Source organism: Polypterus senegalus, chromosome 4, assembly GCF_016835505.1.
Source record: "Polypterus senegalus isolate Bchr_013 chromosome 4, ASM1683550v1, whole genome shotgun sequence".
Classification (NCBI taxonomy): Eukaryota; Metazoa; Chordata; class Cladistia; order Polypteriformes; family Polypteridae; genus Polypterus; species Polypterus senegalus.
In genome coordinates this window covers 24,381,238-24,408,718 of record NC_053157.1, presented here as the reverse complement: position 1 = coordinate 24,408,718, position 27,481 = coordinate 24,381,238, and the positions used below count along the sequence as shown (strand labels likewise).

The 27,481-nt window shown below is 36.8% G+C and overlaps 1 protein-coding gene across 1 annotated transcript; it reads right to left on the bottom strand.

Annotated features, from left to right (window-relative positions):
* Window positions 1–401: 401 nt before the first annotated feature.
* Window positions 402–25,235, bottom strand: LOC120527192 (granzyme A-like). The gene is made up of 5 exons (XM_039750348.1): window positions 25,173–25,235; window positions 24,935–25,067; window positions 19,852–19,993; window positions 4,717–4,983; window positions 402–2,157 (listed from the first exon to the last, which is right to left on the bottom strand). The coding sequence occupies exons 1-5, from the start codon at window positions 25,231–25,233 to the stop codon at window positions 2,008–2,010; spliced, it is 753 nt and encodes a 250-aa protein (XP_039606282.1). The 5' UTR covers window positions 25,234–25,235; the 3' UTR covers window positions 402–2,007.
* Between the last annotated feature and the right edge of the window lie 2,246 nt (window positions 25,236–27,481).

Here is a 27,481-nt window from a genome sequence, read left to right as displayed (position 1 = left end):
ACAAAGCATGGTTACAATTCTACCACAAAGAATTCTTCAGACATCGACAACAGTGGGAAAAATATCAAAGTGTGCAGAGATTGACAGAAGTGATTTTCTAATCATATCTTATCATATCATATTGGTTAACTGTTCCGGCGCCGCATCCGAGTGGCAGCCTTTCCAGCAGCTCCGTATACGACTTCATCTTTTTACCTTTTTATCTCTATTTTTCTCTATCTCACTGATCACTTCTACCACTTTCTTTTATGTGGAATTGCTCCCTGGACACTTTTTACACATTTTTACTATTTTACTATGTGAATTTCCCCTTGGGATTAATAAAGTATCTATCTATCTATCTATCTATCTATCTATCTATCTATCTATCTATCTATCTATCTGTTATACAATGCCTTTCACATATCTATCTATCTATCTATCTATCTATCTATCTATCTATCTATCTATCTATCTATCTATCTTTATTAAACCATAAAATAAATGAGCACATTACATTTGATACAAGCCTCACATATATTTCTTAAAGTGGTTAGATGATCTATTTTCAGTAGGCACAAGACAAAATTTTGTTGTATTGAATTTCGAGATACAAAATACTGCCATAATGAAATGTGGCCTTGTATTGTGTGTTTACAACATACCACATGACTGAAACGAAGACAAACGAAAATGTCTTCCACTGAAAGCTCGGAATTTAACAATTTAATTGAACTGACTGCACTTTGACAGAATCGTCAGTCACCATCTTGATGGTGGTGCATGCACAACAGAGGCATCCCCGCACATGAAAGTGGACTTGAACCGTAATTACGTGTTTTGCACACACACTTAATTTATTGAGTCGCATCCTGAGATGAGTACATTGAATTGCAACATTGTTCCTTAAATGTACCACTGAATCCACAGGATTGTTTTCAAACTGAACTGTATTGGGACTGGCAAAGTATTAACTTATCATAGTACTGGAGCAGTTCTTAGGCGATACACTCAAACGGCAGCTCTCACAAGCCACAGATGTGAGTACGAGTGCTCGAAACATCAATACCGATTCAGAGTGGGGGTAGATTACAGCAAGGAGGAACTATACAGCATTGCTCCAAACAGTCCTCTAGCATTGAGAGAGAACGCAGACGAATTCCCAAAGCTTGCTTTTCTGCTCAAATCACACGTCTGTCCCTGCTACGTCTGTAGCCAGTGAGTGAGTGAGTTCAGCTGCAGGAGATACTGAGGAGAGCTCAGAGCTTCATGCAGACAGCTGACAATCTCATTTTTATTGAAAAAAAGATAACATTAAAAGTTCTTCATAGATCAAGTCTGAACCCACAGCTAACAGGGAGAGTAAGGAATTCAAGAGGGAAATAAGAGGACAGCCATTGTAAGAGTTTGATGTTAACCCAGAAAACAAAACAATACATTTAAATTTGATTAAATAAGGTCGATATTGTCTCATGTACAGCATACAGTGAAATTCTTACTTGAATGTGCTAATTAACATACAATACATGATATAATACTGCAGTTCAAATACTTTATGTAAATATTTAAGATTATTTTAAGAAAAAGAAACTTTCATTAAAGCATAAGCATTTGTGTACAAATTTTAAGTTATTTTGCAATGTTATGATTTATGAATGTGTAATAATAAGTAACACTAAACATACATTTCTTTTATGGAAATTTCACATTGTGAGGATATTGTATTGTGAAGCCTGAATCACAATATGAATTGCATTGTGAGATAAGTGTATTGTTTCATGTTTTATTTTAACAGTAGTTATTTTTCAATAATAATCATGTTTCAAATTTTGAGTGTTTTTGTCTAAATGAAGATGTGCTGGTCTTAATTCTTAGGCATTATGATCTGGAGGCTTATAGAGAATAATGTTTGTCCATTTAAGCTCTATGTGACACTATAAATCGAGCTTGTTTGTAGTTGAAATCTGTTGCATAAACTAAAAAAAAAAATCACTTCCTGCGATTGAAAAACAACAAAACCAAAATCATTCAGTATTCTGTTTCTCTCTTGATCCAATCTAGATAATCGTCACTGAGGCGAGTGTAGACTCCTGGAAAGTTTCTCTTCCCACATTGAACACCAAATGAAGCAATGCCTGTGTAAGTATCACCACATATTAGTGGACCACCTGAATCACCCTAAAAGAAAAGGAAATACAAAAAGTTAGCCATAAAACATCAAAATGTGTGCTGGGTAATTTATCATCTTTGGTCATTTTGTGTTACTATCAAAGGCTAGACAAATAGAGTCAGTTGCAGTGAAACTGAGATAGTGCTGCACTAGCAGTGGATCCAGACCAGGCCGAGTAGTACGATAAGAGGAGATGATCCACAGGCTTAAGTGCTGTATCAGTGAGTAGTGGAATAATCCACAGAGAGTCCCGTTTTGGCTTCTCCTTGGTTTGTTCAGGTGGAAAATGGATTGCCTGTTAGCAGCAGTAGGCTGACGAATAATGTCTCACCCTCTCTAAATTAAGACAATTCAAAGAGTTGTGTAAATAATACAGTAGAGATGGCACTTGTACTGCATTATGTGAACAGCTTTTTCTAATAACCCAATTAGTTCATCAATCACCAAATCGTATAAAGTCAGAGGCTGGACAATATTCGAAAAGAATGTCTCATTGCAGCACAAACTTCACTGCAGTGCACAAGCTGTATGTAATACATATTGTGAGAAATCTTATATTAGATATGAAGAACACCCGCTAAAAAGGTTCCATGACACTTCAAAGGAAGCCAGCATGGAAGAAACTGGCAGCATCTCTATGGACACGTTCTGAACTGGCAGCCAAGCAAATTTTTAAGTAGTGACGCCAACTCTGCATCCTTTTATTGAAGATTAATGGCTAAACGTATGCTGATCCATATTTTTCATTTGCTTATAGCTACGTAATGTAAGTTTTTCTATGCATTGCTTGTCTTTTTCTATGGCATTGAGTTAAATACATTTGATTCAGTATCACACTATACTTCAGTCAAAAATATAAATACAAAATATGATTTCCATATTTTCTCAATGGCATATTACTGCTTTTACATGTTCATAACAGCCTGTCTAATCTGTGAGGAATTCATTCTATAACATCACCAGCCATACTAAGTCTGTTGAACCTGCTCATAAGTTAGTACACAACTTTGTTCCCCATCTCTGACTCCAAGAAGCACTCTGATTTGGTCCGCTGCTATTCTGAAGCTCTGAAGCACTTTACAACAGCACAAACCTCAAAAGTTAGTCATATAACTATAAATAGGACCATCCCGAGCTGAAAGCACACAACAACTGACCCATGGTGTTTTAGACTTTAAAACACTTATTCCTGAAATGTGTCTATTTATCTGTTTACAAAGTATGCACAGTCTAGTTAAAGGACTTCAGGGAGCCAAGTCCTACCCATTGAGTAGAAGACAGGAACCAAGTCCATGGACACATTCATTCAGTGGAGTGCAAGGAGGTGCTGTTGATTAGCTGATGTTTGTACAGTTTGAGCCAGTGGACCACTGGCTACCATGAACTACCATCTCCTCTGTGGTATGTGTCATCTACAGATGCACCCAAAACTATTGACACCATTCCTCTATTAAAAAAAAATAAGTTGAAACTGACAAATGTAATTAGCATCCACCAATCTTTATTCACTTTTGATTTAGGACTTATCATTTTATTTTCAGAAAATAAAAAAAAATAAAAATGATAAGAACAAAATTTTTGGGATCCCTTAGAAGTTAGAAAACATAATTGGATTGAAGTGATGTCTCAATCAAACTAATTGCGCCGATTGGCGTCACAGATGTCTTAAATAATCAGTCACTGCCTCACAAGTCCTCACTCAGCTGTGTTGTGTCACTGTGTGCATCACACTGAACATGGACAAGAGAAAGAAAAGAAAGAGGAGGAACAGAAGAAGGTAATAGCCAAGCAAATTGAAGGTAAATGATGCAAAACCACCTCCAAAGAGTGTCATGTTGCTATGTTCACAGTAGCTAAAATTATCAAGACCTTTAACTCTCACAATGTCTTCCAGTGCTGACCCAATGTTGTGCCTTCTGAGTCTTTTTAACGCGATTCTCGCTCCCTCTTCACCACAATCCTATTATATTGTTTGATCTTCATCTGTACTACCAGTTAACAAATCCCATTTTCAATATTTGAGTGGGTCGTCTAATTGTCGAATTATCTAGCTGTCTAATGCAGAAGACCAATGAACAGGGCAGAATATCAGAGGAGTGAAGGAACAGTGTGATTGTACCCATGTACAAAGAAAAAGTAGATATTCAGGATTGTGGAAACTACAGAGTGATAAAGCTGATGTTACCCACAATGAACATTTGGGTAAGAGTTATAGTGAGAAGGGTAAGGAAAGAGACCACCATAGGGGAGGTGCAGTTTGGTGTTATGCCAGGCAGAGGAAGAACTGATGCATTGAGAGAGCTCATAAAGAAGCATCGAGATAAACAAAAAGGTTTGCATATGGTGATTATTAATTTGTTCAGGGCTTATGATGAGCACTGTGTCAAGAGGTCTGGAGATGATAGTGCTCTAGTTATGGAAAATGTTTCAAATAAAAGGCAAAATTAGGAAAAAATGCTATTGTTGAATTATTTCCTGCGTTTAATGTCATAGTATAACCAAAACCTATTTTCCCCAAAAATCAATAAGTATTTGTGAGTCATCTCAGAGTAGACAGCAAAACTTACCTGACAGACATCCTTTCCTCCCTTGTATCGTTCTCCAGCACACATCATGCTTGTTGTTAATTTGCCATTGTAAGAATCTCTTCCATTACATTCTTCTTTGCTTATAACCTTGACAGTAACTTCTTGAAGTGCATCGGCTGGGTTCCCATTATATTCAGTTTTCCCCCATCCTGCGATCCTACAGATGGTTCCTGCTCCAGGATGTACCCCTTTAGTAGGCAGTCGAAGTGTCTGTACATACTGATTGATGGTGGCTTTTTTGCTCAACTTTTAGAAAGAGGGAAAGAAGGAAAAATCATAATAAATTCAAGGCAAATCAGCAACATTATTGGTCCAAGTTACTGAACTTATCTGATTTATATGATGTCTTTATGCATGTAACATGTACAGTAAATTTCATCAGTGACTTCTTTTTTGTTTTTTAATAATTTTATTTCAAGAAAGTAACATACAACCAAGCAAGAACTTATAAAATACATAACTTCAAAAAATAACAAAGCAAGAATTTTACCCCAAGTAAGAGAAAGAGACGAAAGATATGAACATAGGAAAAAACAATAATACAAAAAGGGAAAACATCTTTTATCCTATACAGAATGTTTATTCAAATTTTATTTAATTAATTTTGGAATTTATTGAAAAAAATTTTGAATAGATCATCTAAGTAAGATTAGTTTTTTTTTCAATTTCAAATTACATAAAATGTCAGTTACCCACTGAGTTATAAGAGGTGGGTTGGGATTCTTGCAGTTAAGCACAATAAGTCTACATGCTTGTGGAGTGGTTCAGAAAATTACAATCAATTTGTCCTTCTCCACTTTAGGCCCATCTGGAAGTCCACCAATCACAGCTGTTAATGGGTTAGGAGTGATTATAACATCAAGACTGATTTTTGTTCAAAATGATGTTAATTTGGTGCACTTTTAAAACATTTGGTGTTTTGATCCTGGGGCTAAATTGCATAAATTGCATCTTTAAAGCTAAAACTTTGGAAAGTATCTTAACACCATTATTCAGAAGTGAAATTGGTCTGTATGATGCACAGTGTAGTAAGTCCTTAGTGTTCTTTAAAAGCAGTAGTAAATGCATGGCAAAAAAAATTTGTTGTCTCTAGCGTTTATGAATGTTCCTAATAATAATGGAGCTAACTTACGTTTACATTTACTTGCTTAGCATACACTTTTATCCAAAGTGACTTAAAAAAGAGGTAAACAATGGAATAACATTATGCTTGTTCAGCAAGTGTAATATGACAGGTAACAAAAGTTGATTGCCATAAGTGAAAAGATGTAATAACTCATACATTTACAATCAATAAAGCAATTACACTTAAGTAGTCGAGAATATAAAGTATCACAGAACAAAGTTTTTTTTTTTCAACTATATAGATATTCACAAAACAGATGAGTCTTCAATTGCTTCCTGAATACATTGAGAGTCAGCAGTACAGATGGAGGTGGGTACCCCATTCCACCAATTCAGAAACCCACATGAAGAGAGTCTGGATTGAGACTTGATGCCTCATATAGGTGGCATCACCAGACGCTGTTCCCTGGCAGACCTCAGTGGCCGAGAAGGACACTTCACCAGAGTCTCCATATACTCAGGTGCTGACCTATTGACTACTCTGTAGACAAGTATCAGGGATTTGAACTTGATGTGTGCTGCTACAGGGAGCCAATGTAGCAACCTGATGAGAGGAGTGACATGTGCCTGTCTCAGCTTGTTAAATACAAGCTGGGTTGCTGCATTTTGGACCATCTGCTGCGGCTTGATAGCACCTGCGAGTGAGTTCCAGTAGTCCACATTCAACAAGACCAAAGCCTGGACCAGAAGTTTTGCTGCATACTTAGTCGGAAAATGTCTGATCTTCTGGAAGTTGTACAGAATGAACTTACTTGAAAATATTTTATGAAATTCCACTGGACATAGCATCCAGTAATTCTGAGACTGTCAGACGTTTCTCAACTCTTTCTGCACCAAGAGTATCAAACTGTGCTATTTTTTTATTTTATCATAAAACTCAAATTGTGTCTCAACTTCTTTGTATTGAGGGGAGTATAAGAACTTACAGTACTTATTAAATGTGCAAGTTATATTTTTATGGTGAATGACTTTTATCTTCTGTTGCTTTAGTAGTTTCTGTCATTGAACTGTGAACTTCCTGCTTGTGGATTTGTTGAGCTAAAATCTTATTATCCTTCTCTACATGTTCATAATAATTATGGCACAATTTCAAGATAGGTTGTTCCATTTCTTTTGTTGTCAAGAGTTTAAATTCTGATTATAGATCCTGTTTTTCCCTGTGTTTCCTTTGGAGACCAGGCATATTCATGATCTAGTCTGGAAATCCTGCTGATGAACTCTGATGCCATTGTGGTCCCCAATTTATTTTTATGAGAGAAACATGAAATAATATTAATTGTTAGGTTAAATGATAATAATTGTTAGATTCTAAGAATAATACATTTTGTTTGGAGATGAATTCTGTAAATTTCACATCTGCTAATGACAGGGACTAAGATGGCAATTATGAGATAAGTGTGTAGGGCATAATGTTTCAAACTCCAAGATCAGGGAAGCATGGTCAGGGATAATAACAGCATAGTTATTACAAGATTTCATAGTAAGCAATAAATTATTGATAAAGAAATAAACTTTTTTTGTGTAGCTATGACATACTGGTGGAGAAGATGACATCCATGGGTCTTAAAAGTTATGATCCATTGTGATCACTGCAGTTGATGATCTAACCAGGTCTGCATTTAAAAAGCAACTAAAATCTCCAGTCATTATAATTTTAAGAGTGCTCATATTGGGAATTGATGCAAATACATTTTGGATAAAATCTCTGTCATCCACATTAGGTGCATATGTATTCATCAAAATTACTTTAGAATTAAATAAATTACCCATCACTGTGACCTCCTTAAGGATCAGATTTACAGCTGACACTACAAGTGGAATTGCTTTATGTATTAAAATTCCTATACCTCTGGTTTTTTTTTAATAGGTGAAGTGAAAAATTTAGCCAGTCCAGACTCTGAAATCAAAACTGGTCCTTACATATTAAGTGAGTTTCCAGTAAAAAATAGTATTTTAGCTTTTTGGCCTGTAAGTTGTAAAAATATATTTTTTTCTCTTTATATTGTGTTTGAGGCATTTGGCATTCCAGCTTACAAGGTTCACTGTTTGGTCAGAGAAATATTACTTCTGAACATTGTGAACATTTTTTAATCTTAAGTAAAAGCAGTATGTTATTTCAACTTTATGCTAATTTCATATTGTTATAGGCAAGTATTATGGCAGAGCAACTTGTCATTATTTTGGCACTTACAATTGTGGGGGTAAAAAGAATAGATAAATAGTAATTTTCTCTTTTCCTCCAACCCAATCATACCCCAGTTTGCCTCTCCAAGTGAAGCTAAAACACACTTCTTAGAGTCCTAGTCCACTGCCATGCCAAGAGACAGGACACAGCTAAAACAAAGAGATCCCATGGCAGCAATGTAGCAAGGATTACATTGATTTCTGATGTGAATTCCCCTCTGTGTCAGAGTTTGGTTAAGGTGTAAATACTTCTAAAAAGGCCTGAATACCTCAAAGGTATAAAGCCTGAAGTTTTATTAAGGGAAAATGGAACCACTAAAATAAATCAAAGGTCCAAATTAACAAAAACTTTACATAAATTCTAACCAAAGATGAAAAAGCTGTGAAATTTACAAAATGGCTAGAATTTGAAAAATATCAAAAACAGAGTGCCAAAAAAAAATCTCCAAATTCAAAAACCATAAAATGTTAAAGTGCAAAAAATCCAGATTTAGAGAAAAAACAAGAAGTAACGAATAACTTTAAGCAACTCAAAGCAAGTATTTCAAGGGCAAAATCCAATTGCCAAAAATCGAAACAGAGAAACAAATCCAAAAGTCAAAACCAGAAAAGCAAACAAAAATGGTCAGAGACCCACAAAAACTTATGAAACAGGGAAATATTCAAGAGAAGTCCTAAAGCAACAGCATGGAATAGCTAATGCCTCATCAGCTTGCTTGGGGGTTGTTATGCCCTTAAATAATGGATCCAGTAGCAGCCACAAAGTGCTAATCTGCAGTATCAGGGGATCCTGCTTGTCCCTTCAACACAAAATGGAACACAAAATGGAACAATACAGCAAAAAAGATATTTATGTCAACCAAGAAAAGTAGATAACCTTCCAGCAATAATAGGGAATACTAAGAAGGTGCTTAGTGATTTGAATATTGTAGAGGGATAAGTACTGCTTAGATTAAAGGGTGGAAATCTAACAGTTCACCAGTTGCAGGTAACATTTACAAATTTCTAAGTGCTGGAAAACAGCAAACATTGTCCCTTTATTTAAAAAGAGTGATTGGTTTGACCCAAGTAAATATACACCAGTAAGATTAACATGAATCACAAGTAATAAATGAAATTAATTATTAAATAAAGGATTTAGCAGCCCCTGGCAAGAGCAATAGTTTTAATGTACAGTCAGCATGGGTAAAGATTAAGGAGATTGTGTTTTGCAAACTTGCTGAAATTCTATGAGGAAGCAACAAAAGGATATGATCAAAGAGGTGCATATGGTATTATTTATCTTGACTTTCAGAAAGCAATCGATAGTGTCACACATGAGAGGATAGCCATCAAGCTAAAAGAAGTGGGAGTTTAAGGTGAAGTATGTAGATGGGGGCAGAATTGACTAAAACACAGGAAGCACAGCATTGTGGTGTGAGGACCCTTATCAGAATTGGGTGATGTTAAAAGCTGTCCTTAGGGCCCCTAAAAGACCATTTCACCTTTATGCTCCACTCAAAACTAGCTCAGTTTCTCCTTTTCTATTAACTTCCATGCCATTTTGTGGAGTTTGTCAAAGTCCCCATACACTTATGTGAATTTGCCAAACTCACGGTGAAGCAAACTCTGCAGATGACTAATGTGAACTATGGAAGGAAACAAAGGTGCATGAAAGAATACAAAAATGTCAGTTGAACAAGCAGACACCAAACAAAAAACAGGATGGACCAGTACAGGGAAACTTGAGGCATCAAGGATCTTCCCACTGTAATAACTCGGTAAAGTATTTCTTAAGCACAATCATGATTTTTCTCAGATAGGAAAGACAAAGCTGCACAGGAAATGCAAAACATAATTAAAATAATTCATTTAATAGTTGAATACATTTTAATAGTTAAGAACCAGACAGTAGCAATTTTATTTTAAAAAATAGCTCACTGGGAAAAAAGAAATAAATCTAAAATTGAAATGCTATAATAAACAAGAAAATAACCAGTAAAAAGCTCAGTACTTAAAGAAATAATATATATATATATATATATATATATATATATATATATATATATATATATATATATATATATATATATATATATAGTAATAGCAACGATTACCAAAAAACAAAATAGCAATCTTTAAGGGTGGAAAAGAAATTTAAAAGATCCTAAAATGTCTCAATGATACACACTTAATATTTATTTATTTATTTTTTTTATTTTTATTTATTAATTTTATTACAATCAATACATAGCAATCAAGTTTTACAAAAAAAATTATGCTAAGAACAGATCGATCCCCACCCTGAGAGAGAGAGCAAGCCAAACGTGTAAAATTTAAGGCTTGTAAAAATACCTAAATCAACAAATTCTCTGTGCTTTATAAACTTATTTCAAAATATTACTGATTAGATCCTGCCATGTTTTGAAAAAAGTCTGCACAGATCCTCTAACTGAGTATTTGATTTTTCCAATTTTAAATAATATAACACATCAGTTTCCCACTGACTTAAAGAGGAGAGTTTGGGTTCTTCCAGTTTATCAGAATAAGTCTGCGTGCCAACAGTGTAGTGAATGCAATCACAATTTGTTTGTCTTTCTCCACTTTAAGACCCTCTGGAAGAACCCCAAACACAGCTGTTAATGGGTTAGGAGGGATTGTGAGTCCAAGGCTGTCTGAGAGGTAATTAAAATTTTTGTCCAGAATAATGTTAATTTGGTGCAGGCCCAGAACATGTGACCTAGTGAGGCTGGGGCTTGGTTGCAACGTTCGCAGGTTGGATCATGCCCTGGAAACATTTTGGAGAGTTTTAGTCGAGACAGATGTGCTCGATATATAATTTTGAGTTGTATAATTGTATGCTTTGCATATGGAGCTTGAGTGAATTCTCTGCATTGCTACTTTCCACTCCTTTTCTGATATATTAATTGAGAGGTCATTTTCCCAGTGTCCTCTTGGATCTTTGAAAGGAAGGGATTGTAAAATGATTTTATATATTGTAGAGATGGAGTCTAACTCCTTGAAATTGAGCAATATTTTTCCAGCGTGGATGAGGGTGCAAGATGAGGAAAATCTGGAAGGTTCTGTTTAACAAAGTTCCTGATTTGAAGATAGTGAAAGAAATTTGTAGCTGGAATGTTAAATTTGGAATGTAATTGTTCATAGGATGCAAAGACGTTGTCTATATAAAGATCTCTAAGCAAGTTAATTCCAAATTTTTTCCAGATATTAAAAACTGCATATGTTTGTGAAGGTTGAAAGAGGTGGTTCTTTGCAGGGTGCCACAGAAAGAAGCTTCTCCGTCTTAAAATGCTTTCTACATTGGTTCCAGATTCTAAGTGAGTGGAGCACAATTGGGTTATTAGTGTATTGCCGATAGCGTGTGTTTATTGGAGCACAGAGCAAGGAATACAAAGAAGTACTGCAGGATTTTACTTCTATTGCGGTCCATGCCTGTGTATGTTCTTCTATTTGTGTCCAGGTTCTTATCGACTGTATATTTGCCCCAGTAATAAAACTGGAAGTTAGGTAGAGCCATGCCGCCTTCTGCCTTTTGTCTTTGTAGGGTCGCTCTTTTGATGCGTGGATGTTTAGAATTCCAAATAAATGAGGTTATTGTTGAATCTAATTGCTTAAAGAACGATTTATTAATGTATATTGGTATGTTTTGAAATAAAAAGGAGCTTAGGAAGAATATTCATCTTAACAGTGTTAATTCTTCCAGCTAGTGTGAGATGAAGGGTTGACCATCTATGCAAGTCTTGTTTAATTTTTTCCATGCAGAAGACGAAATTTTGTTGATAAAGAGCTTTATGTTTACTTGTGATGTTTACCCCTAGGTATTTAAACTGTTCTGCAATGATAAAAGGAAGGGTGTCTAATCTAATATTATATGCTTGAGAGTTCACTGGAAAGAGTACACTTTTATTCAGATTAATTCTGAGACCAGAGAGCTTTTGAAATTCTGTGAGTGCTGCTAAGACTGCAGGCACAGAATTTTCTGGGTCCGATATATACAGTACCATGTCATCTGCATATAATGAGATTTTCTGTTCCAGTCCTTCTCTGCTAATCCCCTTTATCTGATCAGTATTTCGACAATGTATTGCTGTCACACATGAGAGGATAGCCATCAAGCTAAAAGAAGTGGGAGTTTAAGGTGAAGTATGTAGATGGGGGCAGAATTGACTAAAACACAGGAAGCACAGCATTGTGGTGTGAGGACCCTTATCAGAATTGGGTGATGTTAAAAGCTGTCCTTAGGGCCCCTAAAAGACCATTTCACCTTTATGCTCCACTCAAAACTAGCTCAGTTTCTCCTTTTCTATTAACTTCCATGCCATTTTGTGGAGTTTGTCAAAGTCCCCATACACTTATGTGAATTTGCCAAACTCACGGTGAAGCAAACTCTGCAGATGACTAATGTGAACTATGGAAGGAAACAAAGGTGCATGAAAGAATACAAAAATGTCAGTTGAACAAGCAGACACCAAACAAAAAACAGGATGGACCAGTACAGGGAAACTTGAGGCATCAAGGATCTTCCCACTGTAATAACTCGGTAAAGTATTTCTTAAGCACAATCATGATTTTTCTCAGATAGGAAAGACAAAGCTGCACAGGAAATGCAAAACATAATTAAAATAATTCATTTAATAGTTGAATAAATTTTAATAGTTAAGAACCAGACAGTAGCAATTTTATTTTAAAAATAGCTCACTGGGAAAAAGAAATAAATCTAAAATTGAAATGCTATAATAAACAAGAAAATAACCAGTAAAAAGCTCAGTACTTAAAGAAATTATATATATATATATATATATATATATATATATATATATATATATATATATATATATATATATATATATAATACAACGATTACCAAAAACAAAATAGCAATCTTTAAGGGTGGAAAAGAAATTTAAAAGATCCTAAAATGTCTCAATGATACACACTTAATATTTATTTATTTATTTTTTATTTTTATTTATTAATTTTATTACAATCAATACATAGCAATCAAGTTTTTACAAAAAAAGAATTATGCTAAGAACAGATCGATCCCCACCCTGAGAGAGAGAGCAAGCCAAACGTGTAAAATTTAAGGCTTGTAAAATACCTAAATTAATAAATTCTCTGTGCTTTATAAACTTATTTTAAAATATTACTGATTAGATCCTGCCATGTTTTGAAAAAAGTCTGCACAGATCCTCTAACTGAGTATTTGATTTTTCCAATTTTAAATAATATAACACATCAGTTTCCCACTGACTTAAAAGAGGAGAGTTTGGGTTCTTCCAGTTTATCAGAATAAGTCTGCGTGCCAACAGTGTAGTGAATGCAATCACAATTTGTTTGTCTTTCTCCACTTTAAGACCCTCTGGAAGAACCCCAAACACAGCTGTTAATGGGTTAGGAGGGATTGTGAGTCCAAGGCTGTCTGAGAGGTAATTAAAAATTTTTGTCCAGAATAATGTTAATTTGGTGCAGGCCCAGAACATGTGACCTAGTGAGGCTGGGGCTTGGTTGCAACGTTCGCAGGTTGGATCATGCCCTGGAAACATTTTGGAGAGTTTTAGTCGAGACAGATGTGCTCGATATATAATTTTGAGTTGTATAATTGTATGCTTTGCGCATATGGAGCTCGAGTGAATTCTCTGCATTGCTACTTTCCACTCCTTTTCTGATATATTAATTGAGAGGTCATTTTCCCAGTGTCCTCTTGGATCTTTGAAAGGAAGGGATTGTAAAATGATTTTATATATTGTAGAGATGGAGTCTAATTCCTTGAAATTGAGCAATATTTTTCCAGCGTGGATGAGGGTGCAAGATGAGGAAAATCTGGAAGGTTCTGTTTAACAAAGTTCCTGATTTGAAGATAGTGAAAGAAATTTGTAGCTGGAATGTTAAATTTGGAATGTAATTGTTCATAGGATGCAAAGACGTTGTCTATATAAAGATCTCTAAGCAAGTTAATTCCAAATTTTTCCAGATATTAAAACTGCATATGTTTGTGAAGGTTGAAAGAGGTGGTTCTTTGCAGGGTGCCACAGAAAAAAGCTTCTCCGTCTTAAAATGCTTTCTACATTGGTTCCAGATTCTAAGTGAGTGGAGCACAATTGGGTTATTAGTGTATTGCCGATAGCGTGTGTTTATTGGAGCACAGAGCAAGGAATACAAAGAAGTACTGCAGGATTTTACTTCTATTGCGGTCCATGCCTGTGTATGTTCTTCTATTTGTGTCCAGGTTCTTATCGACTGTATATTTGCCCCAGTAATAAAACTGGAAGTTAGGTAGAGCCATGCCGCCTTCTGCCTTTTGTCTTTGTAGGGTCGCTCTTTTGATGCGTGGATGTTTAGAATTCCAAATAAATGAGGTTATTGTTGAATCTAATTGCTTAAAGAACGATTTATTAATGTATATTGGTATGTTTTGAAATAAAAAAAGGAGCTTAGGAAGAATATTCATCTTAACAGTGTTAATTCTTCCAGCTAGTGTGAGATGAAGGGTTGACCATCTATGCAAGTCTTGTTTAATTTTTTCCATGCAGACGAAATTTTGTTGATAAGAGCTTTATGTTTACTTGTGATGTTTACCCAGGTATTTAAACTGTTCTGCAATGATAAAAGGTAGGGTGTCTAATCTAATATTATATGCTTGAGAATTCACGGAAAGAGTACACTTTTATTCAGATTAATTCTGAGACCAGAGAGCTTTTGAAATTCTGTGAGTGCTGCTAAGACTGCAGGCACAGAATTTTCTGGGTCCGATATATACAGTACCATGTCATCTGCATATAATGAGATTTTCTGTTCCAGTCCTTCTCTGCTAATCCCCTTTATCTGATCAGTATTTCGACAATGTATTGCCAGTGGTTCAATGGCAATTGCAAACAGCAGGTGACAAGGGCATCCTTGTCTTGTGCCACGTTCTAGTTTAAAGTAGTCTGAGCAAATGTTATTGATGCAAACTGAAGCTTCTGGGTTAGTATACAGTAATTTAATCCATGCACAAATGTTGGGCCAAACCCAAACTTCTCCAAAATAGTAAAAGGTATTTCCATTCAATCATGTCGAATGCTTTTTCTGCATCCAATGATAATAATATTTCTGGGGTGTTTGATTTAGTTGGTGAGTATATTACATTAAACAGGTCGAAGATTTGAAGATAAGTGTCGGCCCCTAATAAATCCAGTTTGGTCTTGTGATATTACTGAGGGGAGCACTTTCTCCATCCTTCTAGCTATGATTTTAGAGAGTATTTTAACGTCGTTATTCAGAAGTGAAATTGGTCTGTATGATGCACATTGTAATAAGTCCTTATTTTGTTTTGGAAAGACAGTGATTAGTGCTTGGCGAAAGGTTTGTGGAAGAGATTGGTTATCTCTGGCTTCTGTAAATGTTGCTAATAGGAGGGAGCTAGCTGAGCGGAGAATTTCTTGTAAAACTCTGCAGGGTAGCCGTCAGGGCCTGCTGCTTTTCCACCTTGGAGTGACTTTATAGCATCCAGTAATTCTGATAATGACAGAGGTTTATCGAGTTCCTCCACACTAAAAGCGTCAATTTGTGGTATCTGTAATGTATCCAGAAATGCATTAGATTGTATATTGTCTTCTTTAAACTCAGTAGTATATAGGGATTTATAGTAGTCTCTAAAAGTGTACATTATATTTTTGTGTTCGATGATTTTATCTCCGTTCGTGTTAGTGATTACGAGATTGCGTATGCATACATCTTGCTTGTGAATTTGTTGCGCTAAAAGCTTATTAGCTTTCTCTCCATGTTCATAATAATGATGTCTGGATTTGTAAATTAGATGTTCAGTTTCTTTAGTTGTCAAGAGGTTTAATTCTGAATGTAGAGCCTGCCTCCTCTTATGTAGAGTCTCGCTTGGTAGTCTGGCATGTTCTTCATCTATTTTAGTAATTTCGCTTTTTATCTCTGCTACTTTCTTCGCTTCGGATTTATTTCTGTGGGAAAGATATGAGATAATCTGTCCTCTTAAGAAGGCCTTAAGAGTTTCCCAGAGTATTCCTGCAGAGATCTCAGGGGATGTATTTGTCTCTAGAAAGAATTCATTTGTTTGGATATAAATTCAGTACAATTCTCGTCAGCTAATAGAAGCGGTTGAGGCGCCATCTGCGGGTGAGTGTATGGGGCTTAGTAATTTCAGCTCCAAGATCATTGGAGCATGGTCTGAAATAACAATAGCATCGTATTTACAAGATTTAATCTTAGGCAAGAAGTTATTATCTATAAAGAAGTAATCAATCCTTGAGTAGCAATGATGTACTGGTGAGTAGAAAGAATATGTTCTTGAATTTGGGTTTAAAAACCTCCAGGGATCTGATAAGTTGTGATCAGTTATAAACTTTGTAATTATCTTTGCGGTGTTAGTTGCCGTTCCCCCTGTGGAGGAAGTCTTATCTAAAAGTGGATTTAGAACACAATTAAAGTCCCCAGCCATTATAAGTTTATGAGTGTTCAGATTGGGAATGGATGCAAATAAATTTTGTATAAATTCCTTATCATCAACATTAGGTGCATAAACATTTATCAAAATCATTTTACAGTTAGATAAGTCTCCCATGACCATCACATATCTCCCTTCAGGATCCAATACTACATCTGATGCTACAAATGGTACTGTTCTATGTATGAGAATTCCCACCCTCTAGTTTTCTTTGTAAAACTAGAATGGAACATTTGGCCAGTCCAGTCTTTTGCAGCGGAACTGATCCTTACTTAGTAAGTGGGTTTCCTGTAAAAATACTATTTTAGCATTTAGACCTGTTAGGTGAGAAAGTACTTTCTTTCTCTTTAATTCGTGATTCAGGCCTTTAACATTCCAGCTTACGAAGTTAACTGTCCCATCATGGAGACACTGATTCTGAGTTTTTGATGTCATTTTATAGTCTTAACTGGAAGTGAAATAGTTTAGGTCTTAATTTCCTATTCCCCCAAGAGTTGTTGCCATGCAGCTTATTATTACGTTGATAGTTATAATTATAAAGATTGAGATGATAGATTAGGTATAGATCAAGCCTGCTCTCTTTCTCTTCCCCTTAACCCCCCACCCTCCCTTTTGCCTCCCCAGGTGAGGCTAAAACCCACTTCACGCAGTCCCAGTCCTCTGACATACCCAGAGACAGAGCACGTCCAAAGCACATCAAGCCCCCATGCAGTGGCTTTTAAGGTTAAAAGATAGAGATATCTGTTACCAATATAGTCTTTAAAAGAGGAAAAAGAAAAGAATTTTGCACTTAATATATATATATATATATAATCTTCAGCAATTTTAGTGCATTAAGATGATACCCCCCAGATAATAAACCCAGGTGATGGTGTTAAAGATGTGTCCAAAATAAGCATAACAAGTCTTAATGCAGTAATAGCAATAACAGTAAACCAAGGGTATGATATTGAACAGTCTCATTTAGGGTACACATGAAATAATTAGAAAAGAAAAAGAGAAAAGAGGAGGAAAACGTAATTAAGCACAATAAAACATAAACATTTAGCGCCCTAGTAATACTAAGTAATAATAAGTAATAAGTAAGTAATAATAAGAATATGAGAATATATGCTGATAAAACCCGTATTTTAAAACAAATAGATCAGACAGTAGATTATTAATCCTAGCTTTATCATTTACCGCCATGACTCACAATTATGTATCAGAATAGTCCCGGATCAGCTTTCTTAATTCATTTTCTGCTTCCTCCTTGCTAGCGAAAACATAGAAATGACCCTGCCATTCCACTTTCAGTTTTGCCGGATACAGGAGGCGTATTTGACACTGGCTTGCCGTAGCAGCTGTTTAATATTATAGAAGGCTGCGTTTAGTAGCTGTTGCTGGAGAGAAGTCAGGGAAGACACGAATGTGGCTATTTTCATATATAATATCTTCCTTTTTTCTGAGGAGTGCCATCACCTCTAGCTTAAATGATAATCGTTCAAAACGAACTATAAAAGATCTTGGTCGGGTCTGACGGTGTTTGATCCGCTGACGCGTAAGCGCTGCTATCTCAGATTCTGCTTTAAAGTCGCCCCGATTATTTTAGAAAAAGTTCAGTTGCGAATTTCACAGGGTTTGAACTTTCGATTCTCCGGCAGGCCTTCAATTCTGACATTATACCTTCTACTCCCATCTTCTAAAGCAGCCAGTCTGTCTCCAAGTTTTTCTCCGAGTTTTTTACATTCCGAACTGACATTTACTGCTCTTTCCTCGGCACTGGCAGCTGAATGTTCGCCATTTCGATCCGATTCGTGAATGTCTCATTAAGATGCTCCAATTGATCAGCAAGCGTGCTCAGTTTAACCGAGTTTTCTCAATGCGCTCTTCAATTTTACCCAGCACCTGTCGAAGTTCAAGTTGTACCTCTTGACGCAGCCTTTCATTTGCCTGTTGGAATTCCTGTCGCAGCCTTTCATTTGCCTGTTGGATTTCCTGTCGCAGCCATTCATTGGCCTGTTTCATCTCCTGTTTCAGTCTCTCATGTGCCTTTGCCGTTGCTTTCTCATTAGCCTTCTCGCTTTTCTTTATATCTTGCGTGAGCTCAGCGAGCAACACTTTCAGTTCAGATAGCTCAAATGTGCCTTCTTGTACCGTAGATGAAGCAGCAGACTCTGCTGAAGCGGTGTCCCGCTGCTCCAGTCCGCGTAATTGCGTAACTGAAGCCGCGGACCTCCCGGCCTTTCCAGTTTCAGGTAATCCTCTCCAATCGGCGAGCTATCCACATCTGCACTCACGATCGCACCTTCGCTCCCTTTTCGCCTCAGCCGGCGCGATGTAGCGGACCGTGGTCCCGAGGAGTCTGTACTTTCGCCCATCTGATCCAGGTCTGTCTCTGAGAGGCCGTAGCTAGGGCTTGCTGACTGCTTGGATGTAGCTTTAGTCTTCGATTCTTTCGCTCTTGTTGGCCATGTTTATATGTGTTTACATATACTGTAGACGCCCTCTCGGGTTGAATAAATACAGGATATCTCAGAATAATAAGCCAAAAATAGCACCACTGCTAACTGAATCTCTGAATGAAAAATGAAAATTAAATGAAATAAAATGCACAAGGAGTGCCTGAAAAACAGCTGCCTAAGCAAACTAAAGCTAAGTAGCAGATGGGGGTCTATAATAGTCCTCTCCGGTAACTGCAACCACAACAACTGCAGCACCTAAGAGTCACTATAAGGCCCTGACCCTGTTAACACAAAACACTTTTGAGAGAAGGGCATTGAGTAAAAGTGTAAGGAAAAAAATGCAAATAAAGGAATGAATTGAGGGGCTGGGGTGAAAAAATGAAAAGAAAACCAGAGCTGTAACCCTAGCAGAACTGGAGATGAAATATTGAAGATCACCAGTTTTTTTTTACACAATGTACTTTATATAACTTACAAAAAAAGAAAAGCATACTAATTGTAGTCATCTGCTTTTTTAACATTTAATAATTATTAAAAAATATTATTGTCATTGGTGTCATGTTAATATTGTAGGTAGTGCTGCTGTCTTACGGTGAATTTCTGGTTCTATTGCAATTTAAGTGGAGTTTGAAGATTCTCACCACATCCATGTGGGGTTTCTCCTGACTGCCAGATATCATACTGAAGATGTGAGTGTTAGGTTTTTGGTGTCTATGAACTGGCCTGATGTGAGTGTGTGCTGTAGAGGTGGGTAGCATCCCATTCAGAGGTGGTGCCTTGATGGTGTCTGGACAAATTCTACCTTCCAACAACCCTCCAATGAAACAAACAGATTTTGATAATGGAAGGATGAATATCCCTTGTATAAAAGTGGGGTGGAAAATGTAAATACAAAGCACAGCTTACCTTTACCAGCATGATGTCATTAGCCTGGGTTAAGCTGTTATAGTGTTTATGGATCACTTGCTCTTCTACATCAATCATTTGCTGTTCCTTTTCATTTCCATTAATAGAATGAGCTCCAAGTATTGCATACATACCGTTCTTTCTGTAGACAAAAAAATAAATTAAACAATCTTTTTAAACATTGCAATCTACAATAGATAGATCTGCAAGTCATTATGTCGTTTTTTATTAACCACTTTTCCCAATTTGGTGTAGATGGGTAGAATATGCAAGTGGTGAGATGTGATGTGTTTTTATAAATAACGATATAAATAGCCTAGGCCTTACTCATCAATGTATGCATACCACAGCATACCTTATAATCTCCAGAAAATCATTTACTAAAATTTGAAAGGGTTAATAAAACAACTGAGGGAGTAGCTACAGGCCCCAAATCTGTAGAATAGTCTGCCTGCTTCTGTAAGGGATGCCTCACCAGTGTGAACATTTAAATCCAGACTAAAGATTTGCTGCTTTAGTCTGGCATACCCTATCTAGAGCTGTGGACTAGCTGTTCATATTGTCTCTCTATTTGCTGATTTTTTAACACAAATACAAATGTGACATTTGCTCTGAACTTTTACTGAACCTCTTGTACTCTATTTCTCTTCTTCCTGCTAAAAAAAAAAAAAAGAAGGCGGAGTGGTGGCTGTGAGGCTATGGATCTGCGCTGGTATCCAGAAAGTTGCCAGTTCGAATCCCCATCACTGCCAAAAGAGATCCTACTCTGCTGGGCCCTTGAGAAAGACCCTTAACCTGTAATTGCTCCAGGGGTGTTGTACAAAGGCTGACCCTGCGCTCTGACCCCAAGGGGTATGCAAAAACGAACAAATTCCTAATACAAGAAATTGTATAAAGCGAAATAAAGAGCAAAAAAATAAAAAGATGCTATTCCTATCCATGCAAAAAGACTCAGAGACAGCAGTAGGTTTGAATTTTAATGATTCAAGGATGTATCTGCCCATAGTATGTATTCGTCTGTGCAGTGCCCAGTAGAGTTTGTGGACAGCCGTTTGGTATCCAGAAGTTTGACTGTTAAGGAGTGACTGTGGAATTCCAGAGATTTATTATCTCCAGGAATGCTGTTGGCTGGAGATCTTTGTTTTTTCTACTTTCAACTGGACTTGTCTTACTTGTAATGTGGACTTATTTTGCCATAATTAATGTTAATCAACTTGAAATAATCCAAAAATGGTAAAGCTCAGAAAAGCAATGGTAGCCATCACCATGACATGCAGATGATAGAAAGATGGACATAAACACTGCTCCTTTAATTGTTATTTTGTATGGTTTAGGTTTAGGTTTAGTTTATTTATATAGCACATTTACAACAGCCACACGACTGACCAAAGTGCTGTACATTTAGAAACATCAACATACTGTAAAATAGAAATATACGATTTAGCCAAAAGAAGCACAGCAGAAACACATAAAAATAATTTGTATAAATATATCTATACATATACATATATCTACACATACACACATCTAGGTTACCAAAATAAAGCCTAGTAAGCCAGAGAAAACAGATGTGTTTTTAAAATAGATTTAAAAGTAGTCAGACTAGGAGCCATTCGGATTTCAATAGGCAGATCATTCCAAAGACAAGGCCCAATTACTGAGAAAGCACGGTCACCTCTACGCTTGAGTCTGGAGTGTGGAATTAAAAGAAGGTTCTGATCACAGGATCTCAAACTTCTCAGGGGGGTATATTGGTGAAGCAATTCAGATAAATAGATAGGTGCTTGTTGGTGTAGTGTTTTAAAAACAAATAATAAGATTTTAAAATGTATTCTGAATTGAACAGGCAACCAATGAAGGGACTTCAGAAGCGGAGTCACATGATCCATTTTTTTCTTTTTTAAAAGAAATTTAGCAGCTGCGTTCTGGACCAATTGAAGATGGGCAATTTGGGATTTGGAGATGCCATAATAAAGAGAGTTGCAATAGTCGAGGCGAGATGTAATAAAAGTAGGGTCTTGTCAGTGAGATAAGGTTTAATTTTTGCAAGCGTGCGAAGCTGATAAAAGCTAGATCCGATCACGGCACAGACTTGTTTGTTAAGTTTTAATGAGTCATCTAACAGGACACCCAGATTCCGAACCTGTGAAGACCTGAAAGCTGATAAAGGTCCCAGGTCAAATTCCGGGGCCTTCATATGTTCAGAAGGGCCGAAGACTATCACCTCAGTCTTCTCTTCATTTAAAGATAAGAAGTTTTGTATGTAGCCAAAGATTCAAAAAATAGAATTAACCTTCACTTATGAAGCTGTTTGCATATGCAGCTAACATTCAACATTGTTCCAGTGAAATAACTGAAAACCTGTAAGTTCATTAAATGTGCTCTTTGATTGTTCTTTTTTACTTTTTTGCATTGACTACAAAGTGAAATGGATGGACCACATTGGTCACTCTAAAATAAATCAGCAAGAACCACAGAAGGATGATAAAAAGGTTTCTGTAGTTATCATAACAGAAAAAATTATGAATAATTGGGTACTGTTCAGATATTTGATAACTGAAAAACAGTTCTTGCATCATTACTAAATACATCACAGACTTTTCACTTTAATGTTGGTGCACATAACATTTAAGTGATATGATGATAGGGTACTTAGTTGTCCTTAAAACAATTGCACATTTTAAGTTATAAAAGGTTTTTACTGTATATGTTGTACAGGGAAATACTAAAACTGCAATATGATGATACTCTATACAGTTTAATGTCTCTCCTTAGATGGATTTAGTTATTTAGTTTAGCAATTTGATTGAAGTGTAGCATAGTAGCCCAGTAGGCTGGGTTCAAATCCTTGCTCCTTCATTGTGTGTATGAAGATACATTTCCTCCCGTTCTTTGTACAGGCTTTTTGCCAACATCATAAGGATGCAGAAGCTGGCTATGCCCGATGTGAGTGTCTCACTGTAATGGGATAGTATTTCATCTAATATGTGTCCCTTTCTTATCCTTTATACTTGGTCTGTGATCGAGTCTTGCCTTTGAATTTCATGCCTGGTCACTGGCTGAGTAGAGTACTGACGTTCTCCCCGTGCCTGTGTGTACTTTTTAAAGTTTTTTGATTTGCCTTCCACATTCCAAGCATGCCTGTATTGTTATTTAGTGTATTGTGATTCTCCTGCAGGTGTGTCAGTTAGCGCATCCTAAGATGGACTGGCACTTTGTTATGAGTGTGTTCATGCTTAGTGCCTGATCTTCTTTAAAAGGGTCCAGTGCACTGACTGACTGAAGTGACTGATCGTGCACAAGATAGTAACAACGCTTGGACCAGATGGCAGTCCGTTGCACAGTGCACAAACTCACTCACACACAAACCCACAACTGCCAATACAACGATGCCAATCTACATATCTTTGGACTGTGGAAGGAAACCGGAGCACCCATGGGGAAACCCACATGAACAACATGTAGACTTCATGCAGAGAGCACTCGGGACAAAACCCCCAGTTTCTATATTGCAAGGCAGCAGCACTACCACTGCACCACTGTGCTGTATTATATTATCCACCCATCTATCCATCCATTTGTTAAACCCAAATGAGAAGGGTCACGGGTAAGCTAGAGTTAATCTCAGCAAGCATGGGACAGAAACAAACTCCAGACTGGAGGACCAGTGCAGGGTGAACACCAGACATGTTCACATTCACCACATACACACTAGATTGTCAATCCACCTGACTTTCATGTGTGAAGAAACCCGAGTACGTGGAGGAAATCCACACAGACCCGGAGACAACATGTGATCTCTATGCAAGGAGGACCTGACACACAAACCCTGGTCTCCTTACTGCAAGGCAGCAGTGCTACCACTGCACCAACATGCTGCCCTATTATTATATTATATTATATTGAGTTATATTGAGTATAAAATTGAACTTTTTCAATTTAAATTAATAGAAAATAAGAGGTGATATACCAGAAGTAATGTGGTGGATGCCAGCCTTTACATACATAATGACTTCTTTAACAGGAACATGAGGACACAGACGGAAACTTAAATGTAATTTTTTTTACTAACGTTAAGGCAGTTTTTCTTCATGTGAAGAACCATAGATTTTAGAATAAGTAACCTACTATGTCTGCAGTGGGCTGGCGCCCTGCCCGGGGTTTGTTTCCTGCCTTGCGCCCTGTGTTGGCTGGGATTGGCTCCAGCAGACCCCCGTGACCCTGTAGATAGGATATAGCGGGTTGGATAATGGATGGATGGATAACCTACTATGTATGAGATATAAGGTGTAATTTGGGGACTTTGAAAACTTGAATTGATGTTAATTTGGAGAATTTAGATGAGTAGATTATTTGCTATAATGGTCTGTTCTCATCTAAATGGTTTTAATGCACATTTCATACCTGTTAGGTAGTGTTTGTGTGCAATTTACACAGTCTCTCTGTGTCGATGTGGGTTTTCTCTGACTGCAGTTTTCCTTCCACTTCCTGAAGACATGCATGCTAGATTAATTAGAAACTGTGTGAGAGTGTGCTTTTTAATGGACTTGTGTTTCCTAGAAAGGCTTGTGTTTTCTCCTTCATTTTCACAGTCATGCAGTGCTAATACTGAACTGGTGATAATGAAAGTGGGAGGAGATGAGCATTTTCTATAGTGGACTGGTGTCTGTTCATGGATTACTTCTGATCTTTGTTCTTTTGAAATCCTACACTAGAAAATGGTGGGATGGATATTTATTATGCATTAGTTCTTAATTAACATGTTGAGTCACCCTAAATGCATGCTATTTGTATCAATAGTACTATTGCAAAAAATGAAAGGTACTAAAAAATGTATATGCTTTTCTAATTTTTCAGTGTGTTCTCACTTAAATTAACATTGCATTGATGTTTCTTCCCTTTAAATTAAAAATGTTTTTTTTGTTCTGGTAAAGAAAAACTACAGATTCACCAGGAAACAATGCACAGTTTCACTTATATCAAGCATTCAAGGGTCATACTACTGTATATGAAAGCCATTACCTAATTATAAATGAATAATTCAACTCATAAGTTTTATAATTTCTTTGCAGGCCAGTGATACCTGTAACAGTGTGCTGCTGTCAGGACCCATTTCTCCTTAATCAGAGCGCCTCCACAGTCAGCACTAAGATAGACCATGTAAGGCCTTGAATGTGGAGCAACCTCTCTACCTCCAATTATCTTCTCACACATCCCTAAACAAAAAGAGTAAAAAAATAAAAGGCTTTGTTTTACTCCACACAGACAAGTGCATTCTTTAAAGTTAAGTTCTACAAAATGTGTACCTGAATGCTACTTACCACCAGGACTGAATAAGAAGAGAGAAAGAGCAGAAATGGTGATTATGGTCAGAAGCTTCATGATTCAGATCTGATGTGCACTATGGTGTATCAGCATCATTCTTTTATACTCTGGCATAAAAGATGTGGTCTGTGATAAGCCATTTAGCTGAAGAGACGTCTAATTTGATTGTTATAAATATAGTAAGCTTTCAAATCTAACTTCTGATCGGTGGACAGATAAGCATCAGACTTAAGCAGACTTCCTTCTCTGCTAATTACATTTATGCAATTTTCATGTTTGACTTTGACTATTCACATATCATGTATAATTCACATTGAGCATGTAAAAATGCATGCATATACTTTAGATTATGTTTCATAACTGAAAACTAAAATTTGTCACTTGGCCATGATAAGAGTGAACTGCTATAGAATAGAGAGACTAACCCTAACCCTAATAATTAATTAGGGTTAGGGTTAATTAACCCTTAATTACTAAAATGAAGCCCACTACTTGTTCCCTAGATCCAGTGCCAACAAAACTAGTAAAAAGTGCAATGGATGTTCTTGCAGCGCCTATTCTAACCGTTATCAATAGTTCATTACTGAATGGCACAGTACCTGATGCACTAAAAGTGTCAGTCATTAAATCATGTACTTAAAAAGTCAGACCTAGACCCACACATACTAAATAATTATAGGCCTATTTCAAATTTACCATTTCTCTCTAAAATACTAGAAAAAGTAGTCGCCAGTCAGCTTCAGTCACACCTTACGCATTACAATTTATTTGAGAAATTCCAGTCTGGCTTTCGCACTGGTCATAGTACAGAAACGGCACTAACACGGGTTGTAAATGACATTCTGATATCCTCTGATGAAGGAAACTCCACTGTAATTATGTTGTTAGACTTAAGTGCAGCGTTTGACACCATTGACCATTCTATTTTACTGCACAGGCTAGAAAACGATGTTGGGCTTACAGGCCCCGTGCTCGCTTGGTTCAGTTCTTATTTATCAAATCGATTCCAATATGTACAGAAATGTGCTGACAGTACTCCATCATTATACACAGAAGTTGAATATGGTGTCCCGCAGGGCTCAGTACTGGGACCTTTACTGTTTTCACTTTACATGCTTCCACTGGGATCTCTCATTAGGAAACATCATGTTAATTTTCACTCGTATGCAGATGACATACCAGTTAAACCTTTCATTTAAATCAAATGAAGTTTCTCCGATGTTGTCTTTAATTAGTTGTGTTAGTGAATTAAAGGAATGGATGAATGAGAACTACTTGTATTTAAATACAGATAAAACAGAGATGTTAATTGTTGGAGGGAATGACAATGATCACAGCAATATTTTGTTGTCATTTAACTCAGTTGGAATCCCAATTAATTTTACTGAATCAGCCCGCAATCTAGGAGTTATCTTTGATTCTAGCATGTCATTTAAAGCACATATTACAAAGTTGTCCAAAACATGTTTCTTCCATCTTAAAAATGTTAGGAAATGAAGGCTTTCTAAATAAACAGGATTCGGAGAAATTAATTCATGCATTTATCTCTAGTAGGATTGACTACTGCAATGCGGTGTTCACTGGCTGTTCAAACTGTTCTCTATACAGCCTCCAGTTAATCCAAAATGCCGCTGCAAGAATTATTACAAGAACAAGAAAATATGAACACATAACCCCAGTTCTTAAATCCTTACACTGGCTCCCAGTTAAGTTTAGGGCAGATTTCAAAATCCCCCTTTTAACATATAAAGCATTAAATGGCCAAGGTCCGACTTACTTGTCTGAACTTATCATGACTTACAAACCTGAGCGCACATTAAGATCTCAAGATGCCGGTCTGCTTATGACTCCAAGGATTAATAAAATAACAGTGGGAGGTCGAGCTTTTAGTTTCAGGGCCCCTAAACTGTGGAATGGTCTGCCTGCTACAATAAGAGATGCCCCTTCAGTCTCAGCCTTTAAATCCCAGCTGAAGACTCACTACTTCAGTTTAGCATATCCTGACTAGAGCTGCTGATTTACTGTACAGACTGCATCTCTGTTGTTATTCATTAGCACTAAAACATAAGTAACATGACAGTTAGAATTGAATACTAACCCTCACCTATTCTGTTTCTGTTCTCGGTACCCAAATGTGGCAATTGGTGCCACGGCCCACCTGCCAAGTTGTTTGCCTGCCTGTGGTAAAGTCATCCCTGATGGAGGATCACAGGAATCATGGGAAAGAGGGGTCCTTTCATCGGAGCAACGTTTCAGCCGTGGAATGGCCAAATGGGGAGGCAGCTTGATGGATGAGGTCTCCAGA